At 41.4% G+C, this 7,390-nt stretch overlaps 1 protein-coding gene across 1 annotated transcript in view; it reads left to right on the top strand.

Moving 5' to 3' along the window:
• The first annotated feature begins 390 nt into the window (after positions 1 to 390).
• LOC119305882 (argininosuccinate lyase, chloroplastic-like) overlaps positions 391 to 7,390 on the top strand; it is an 11,109-nt gene continuing 4,109 nt past the window's right edge. Inside the window, exons 1-5 of the mRNA XM_037582284.1 lie at positions 391 to 690; positions 1,003 to 1,140; positions 4,883 to 5,050; positions 5,463 to 5,723; positions 6,491 to 6,601. Of these exons, the coding sequence (XP_037438181.1) occupies positions 502 to 690; positions 1,003 to 1,140; positions 4,883 to 5,050; positions 5,463 to 5,723; positions 6,491 to 6,601 (867 nt within the window). The 5' untranslated portion in view covers positions 391 to 501. The remainder of the gene's footprint in view (positions 691 to 1,002; positions 1,141 to 4,882; positions 5,051 to 5,462; positions 5,724 to 6,490; positions 6,602 to 7,390) is intronic.

The raw sequence follows: 7,390 nt of genomic DNA, 5'->3' as shown, positions 1-7,390 counted from the left end.
GTTGAATCAGTTAATTTGATGAATGAATTTTTGGGACCCGATGCCGCCCGTTGTTGCTGAATGTAAGCAACTATCTCTCGATTTTCTCAAAGTTATCTCTCAAACATTGTTTCACAGAAGCGAATCAGGTGGTTGACGAGTTAGCAAGACAGTCCTTTACTACTAGATCACCTGGTTCTTGGGATGCTGTTATCCCTGATTTTATTTCTCATTTCCTTGTAAACGATATGATTATTATATGAGAAATAAAGTCTATTTGCTGTAAAAAAAAACACAGAGTTCCCCTAAAAAAAAGAACTAACACAGAGTCCATGGCAAGCACATCACGGTCGCGACCACGACCCACGCGCGCCACCGCCGTCATAAATTTGCGGCAGGTCGCCTCGCTTCGCCAAATAGGGTTTCTTGCCGGTCGCCGTCCCTCCTTCTGCCGAGGTCCGCCCGGTCAACCCCAGATCCTCCCCAGTAAGTCTGTTTGTTCCACAATTGGTACGCGGAGGGATGTCCGTGTTTGCGGTGAAGGGGTCGCTGCGAGGACCTTGCTTCTCGGCGGCCGGCCTCTCCTCCGGCCAGAACCCTCGAAGCAGCAGCTTCTTCGATCACCCTGCGCCGCGGAGCAGTGCTGCCCCATTCCCGTCCATGGTCTGGAGCACGGGCAGCGACCCAAGGCATGGGAAGCTCAAGGTCCAGGTAAAGAGTAGCGCCGCCTTTCTTTTTTTCAATGTCCACAAACAGCACGTTTTGTTTACTATGTTCTGGAATTTGAGGGACGACTAGGCAAGATGGTGAAATTTGGGGACTTAATTCGACAGAGGAATTAATATTGTATGAATTGCAGAAGCTTTGGATGATTTGAGCTAGGGTTCCGAAATTTTGGACAATTCATGCTATGTATATTGCGCCATGTATATAGCCTTTTCCACTACAATTTCAGGGATTCTTTAGTTAATAATCAATGCGGCAAAATAGATTACTAAATACAGTTATAACATTGTCTTGAAGGCAACTGAGTGGATGCGGCCAAATGATGATTATCGATATGATGTTCAACCATCACAGAGGCACACAGATTTTATTTGCCAACCTGGTCCAGCCATGCATATCGACCTTCTCAACAGGGAGCGGCTTCGTTATCCAATGGTACTTCTTATACATCTCAGTGTCTTTTCTTGTATCTTGTCGTTTGCGCTGAATTTGCAAAGTTATGCTCAATTTTGCTCCAAAGTAAAAAGAAGTAGAGTGACTATTGCTCTCAAATGTGTGGCAAACATCGATAAGTACTTCTTATACTGTTGATCTGATAAATCAGGTGTCTAGTCAGTTAGATACATACGTCTATGGAGTAGCCAATACCTGATTATATGAAGGGGCTATATGTTAGTTCACTTGTATACAACACGGATACGGACATTTGGAGCATAATTTATGTTCAAGTATGACTCATTTATATGCACAAGAAGTTATGCAGGGTATGTAATTTTGCAACAATGGCAAGGATAACGATCAAGCTTAGTTATTCTTAGAACAATAGTTCATTGCATACAAAAGTAGATAATGTTATGCATATGTGTGGTGAGAGGATCTTTGCCATAATAATCTAACTTTGTCCACACTCTTGAATACATCACTGTGGGAGCACTTGAATGTGTAGCAATGGAGAAAGTGTCTATGGAAGTCCCTGTAACTAATTGTTTAACTGACTACACTGCTGCCTTGATCATGCCCCTTTGAACTGCTGCCTTGTGCTACTAAGGATATTAGCCTAGTTTTTTGTAGGTTCCTGTATTCCAAAGTCCAATCACTACATGTTTTTTTGCATGTGTTCAACAAATACACCCTCTTTTAAAAGTGAGAATTGCATCTAGTGACTTTTAGTAGTGGTCAACACTCTAGCGAGATTGATTTTATCCTCTCGAGAAGAGAAGACAGACGTGCTTGCCTAGATTGTAAGGTGATACCTGGAGAGTGTTATCCCTTAGCATGAGCTTGTGGTGGTTGACTTCCGCTTTCGGATTCGTGTCCAACAGTATAAGTGCGCCGATCGCTAGAACAAAGTGGTGGAAGCTCAAGTGGGAGGCAGCTTAGGCTTTCAAGGAGAGGGTCATTAAGGAGGGCCCTTGGGAAGAAGGAGGTGATGCAGGCAATACGTCGATGAAAATGACGACTTGCATTCGTAAGGTAGCTTTAGAGGAGTTTGGAGTGTCGAGGGGAAGTAGAAGCGAAGCTAAAGTTACCTGCTGATGGAACGATGATGTCCAGAAGGCTATTAAGGAGAAGAAAGATTGTTTCAGACGCATACACCTTGATAGGAGTGCAGACAACATAGAAAAGTACAAGGTGGCCAAGAAGGTCACAAAGTGAGCTGTGAGTGATGCAAGGGGTCGGGCGTATGAGGACCTCTACCACCGCTTAGACATGAAGGAAGGCGAATGGGACATCTATTAGATGGCCAAGATCCGAGAGAGGAAGACGAGGGATGTCGACCAAGTCAAATGCATCAAGAATGGAGCAGATCTGCTCCTGGTGAAGGACGAGGAGATTAAGCATAGATGGTGGGAGTACTTCGACAAGCTGTTCAATGGAGATAATGAGAGCTCTACCATTGAACCGGATGACTCCTTTGATGATACTAGCAGGCGTTTTGTGCTGCAAATCTAGGAGTCTAAGGTCGGCGAGGCTTTAAAAAGGAGGAAAGCAGGCAAGGTGATGGGCTCTGATTGTATCCCTATTGAGTTGTGGAGAGGCCTCGGGGACATAGTGATAGTATGGCTAACTAAACTTTTCAACCTCATTTTCGGTCAAACAAGATGCCAGAAGAATGGAGGCGGAGTATATTAGTACCAATCTTCAAGAACAAGGGGGGATGTTCAAAGTTGTACTAATTACCGTGGAATTAAGCTGATGAGCCATAAAATGAAGCTATGGGAGAGAGTCATTGAGCACCTCTTAAGAAGAATGACAAGCGTGACCAAAAATCAGTTTGGTTTCATGCCTGGGAGGTTGACCATCGAAGCCATCTTCTTGGCATGACAACTTATGAAGAGATATAGGGAGCAAAAGGACCTGCTTATGGTGTCCACTGACTTGAAGAAGGCCTACGATAAGATACCGCAGAATGTCATGTGGTGGGACTTGGAGAAACATAAAGTCCCAACAAAGAACATTACCCTCATCATGCCTCGTGGTCCTATATTTGGGGTCAATATTGCAGAAGGATGGTGACATCGATGAAGATGTGAGATATCGAATCAAAGCTGGATGGATGAAGTGGCACCAAGCTTCTGGCATTCTCTGTGACAAGAGAGCGCCACAAAAGCTAAAAGGGGTTCTATAGGACGGCGATTCGACCTGCAATGTTGTATGGTGCCGAATGCTGGCCGACTAAAAGGTGACGGGTGTGTTTGGTTTGTGCCCCAACTAGCCCAGCCAAAAAATTGGCATGACCAAAGTGAGGGCATAACCAAAATTTTGGTAATTTATCATTGTTTGGATTGTAGCCAATGTACTTGCCAAAATTTTGGTAAAATTACCAAGTCTTCATTTTGGTTTGCCACTAGCTGAGTTGCCAAATGTTTTGTACAAGTACCTTGGATTAGATTAGTGCTTGATCTGATTTTAATTTGGATGTACCTTGAGCCAACAAAGAAAGAGACCTATTAAAATAAGTTTTTTGTAATATAAAATTAATTAGATATAATATGCCAAAAAATAAACATGCAACAGGAGTATTAGTAGTGGTTTTGAGAACATTTGTCCAATAGTAAAAGTTCTTTTTCCTGATCGAAGGAAGTCCAGTAATGAAACATATATTAGGCTGGAGCTTACACGGGACTGATCCATCCAAACTACCCGTCAATGAAAAAATCCATCCAAACAGCTGTTCAGTTGCCTTAAAAAAATCTGTTCGGTCATCACACAGCTACCCACGCGATTAATCTGCCGTATTATTTAGCGAGACCTCCGTAAAAGCACTGGACGAGACCACCGTATAAAAGCAAAAACGAAACGAAACCCACGTAAATAGCGGGCAACAGTAGGCTGCCAATTATTTGGCGAGCGTTTTCCATGCCCTCGCTGCGCCCATGAGTTGGCCAGAATAACACGCAGGCATCGCGGGCGGGCTTGGCGAGCCAATTTTTCGGTGCCAGTCCAAACGGCAGCCAAATCCCGTGGGCGAGCCGATTGTTTGGTAAGGCTAGTGTTGGTGGTAAAACAAACGTACCCGACATGTTCAACAGTTAGGTGTGCGCATGTTGAGATGGATGTGTGGCCATAGAAGGAAGGATCGGGTCCGGAATGATAATATACGGGATAGAATTGGGGTAGCACCAATTGAAGATAAGCTTGTCCAACATCGTCTGAGATGGTTTGGGCATATTCAGCACAGGCCTCCAGAAGCTCCAGTGCATAGTGGACGGCTAAAGCGTGCTGATAATGTCAAGAGAGGTCATGGTAGACATGGGAGGAGTCCGTAAAGAAAGATCTAAAGGACTGGAACATCACCAAAGAACTAGCCATGAAAAGGTTGAGTGGAAGCTAGCTATCCTGTGCCATAACCATGAGTTGGTTCCGAGATTTGATAGGTTTGTGCTTTAGCCTACCCCAGCCATGAGTTGATTATGTATAGCCTCCTATATGTGCTGATCGATATGTGTTTGTTACGATTGTGTGTAGTTTGAGGAAATTGTGAATTTTAATGTCATTCTTTATGTTTATTGCTAACATCAATCATATATCATGGGAACATGGATGTTATTATTCTCTTCTGTTGAAGTCAAATAAATCTTGTACCTGTCTTGCTATTAGACTGCTGAAAACTTTAGAGTTGTTTCATCAGACTAATAAAGCTAACTAGAACTGTTTCATAAATTTCAATTTGGAGAGAAAGGAGCGAGTGGTTGCAGACCAGGTTAAGAAGCGTTCGAAGGCTCTTCAGAAGCGTGCCAGAGATTTTGCAGATGGGCTGTTAGAGTACATTTGCTCAGAGAATGAGAACTACAAATACGTCTTAATTGCCACTAAAGAGAATGCCAATATGCTTATGAAGGAGGTTCTCTCTCTCTCTCTCTCTCATGCTATAATTTGAAATGCTATAAAGGACCGCATTCTCATGCTGGTATAATTAGAAATGCTAAAGGGCCGCATTTCGTGTTGTCTGATAACACATACTCATTTGTAGTTCCCTATTCGTACATGTTCAGCCCAAATTTAGCCTTTCTTGCAGTTTACTTGAGTAGTATGCTAGACTCTCACTGTAGTGACTTAAAGTTACTGTATAAATAGACATATTTAATGATTTGTTAAGTGTCAAACATAACGCCCGCCATAATACCAAAGCCATGTGAATGCCCTTATTCTTAAGGGTTTGCGTTGTTCTGAAGCCTTATAATTCATTTTCTGTGATTCCACTACTTTTGTGTAATAATTTAATTATGATTCGTTCATACTCTGTAATTTTGCAGGGTTTTATATCTAATTATGCCCGAGATGAAATATTACATGGTCTTGAAAGGATTAAAAAGGACATTGAAGAAGGAAGATTTCAGTGGAGGAATAATAAAGATCTAAGGACTAATATTATGGACACACTTATTGATATAGTTGGAGGGCCAGCCAAGAGGCTGGATACAGCGATAAGTCATCATGTTCAACTGCTAACAGTCCTCCAATTGTGGTGTCATGATTCCATTGATGAAGTTATTTCTCAAATAAAAGAACTCCAGGTTTACTCATGCACATAGCCTGTTATTACCATAACTGTGTTCTTTTTTCTATAAAAAATCCATTGCTACAGAATTTTGTGACTTGCTTTTTATTGAACATTTTAACTTAAGAGTCATTAATTTCATTATTTTAGTGATCTTTATCTAGAAAGATATACTCAGATAATTTTACATACTACCATAACTGAAGTGGTTACAACATGCACATAGCAAGGCAATTTATATGTTGGCATAGAAAATTTTGCTACCTGGCTACTCCCTCTATCCCATAATATAAGACGTTTTTGTAAGCTAACATAGCTTGCAAAAACTTCTTTTATTGTGGGACGGAGGGAGTACTTCCTAGCAGTTTTTGATGAAACCCACACCTATTTGGATTCTTCTAAATATTTGTGGGTATACCAGAATGCTTGGTTGTTGGAGATACTTGAACCAATTTGGACTTTGCACAGTACACTAAATTATTCCTTCCATTTGTGTAAACCTTAGCTGATCAGCCTTGTCCCTTGGTAAAGGGGGTAGCCATTTTATGTGGGAAATGGCAAGCTAGAATGGTTGGGTCTTGGGTGGCCTTGGTAGAAGAAGCAAAGCAGAATTGTATTGCCTTATCAGTTGTTTGAGCAATTGAGCATTAATTGGTAGATGTTATTACAAATGTAGTCGACTGGTTGCTTAGTTGTTCTTTTTTTATCGCACTAAAAATTATATGTTGAGCTCTAGCTACATGAATGGCCTCATCCAACTTGAGTACATTATCCATTTCCCAGACTGAGCTTTTTTTGCTAGCAATCAGAAATGGGGGATTGGTCCTCCCTAGCATATGGAGGCGTGCAAACTGGATTCTACTTGGTGATGTGGTATTGTCGCAACTTGAACAGGTACCATCTCATAGATTGTCAGATTTATGTAAGGGTTGTATTAGCCATATTGTAACTTTTTTTTTGATAAAAGAGAGCACTCTCTCCGATTTCCATTAAAAGAAATCACCATGTCTTACAGGCTAAGCGAAAAACTAAAGAAGCATCATAAAACTCCACCCCCCTACGTAGCTATCACCACCCTACTGAGGGGGAGAGGAAAGCCATCCCTTTCCTGCCATCTATCCTCAAGGCAGTAACCTACAGGAGTGGTCCAAAGCCTGGATTCAAAACAAGAACCCAGCCCTGGAATGGAAACATGTTTGTTTTTAACAGAGGCATACATCACGGTTAAAGTCTTATCATCAAAAGATCAAAGGCTGACTGAAACCATATTGTAACATAAAACGGATTTTTTTTAGCTCACAACTTCAGTGAGCCTTTCATTTTAAAATATGGTCAAGTGCATTTTTTGAAGTTTTGTAAAATTCCATAAAAATCCCCACATGTACATGTGAGCATAGAAATCTGCAAAAAAAAGTTGATTTTTTTAATTTGTTGTCTGCACGGAACACAAGAAAGACAGATTATGAGCTTAAATATAGCAATACTAAACAGTGCTGCTTCGAAATAGTTTTCTAACTCACAAAAAACACTTCTTCCCATGAAAACTAGCATTTCCACATAGTATTGCAATACTGCATATGTTCTCTCTTTTTTCTTGTATGTGCTTTTTCCTCGAAACAGGAGAGCTGCGCCACATTTCATTAAGTAGGGAGAAAAGAGTGCAGAAAGGAGGGGTCAACCACC

This window comes from Triticum dicoccoides, chromosome 5B, assembly GCF_002162155.2.
Source record: "Triticum dicoccoides isolate Atlit2015 ecotype Zavitan chromosome 5B, WEW_v2.0, whole genome shotgun sequence".
NCBI lineage: Eukaryota > Viridiplantae > Streptophyta > Magnoliopsida > Poales > Poaceae > Triticum > Triticum dicoccoides.
Note: the sequence above shows the minus strand (reverse complement) of the source record. Positions and strands in the feature narration are given on the sequence as shown.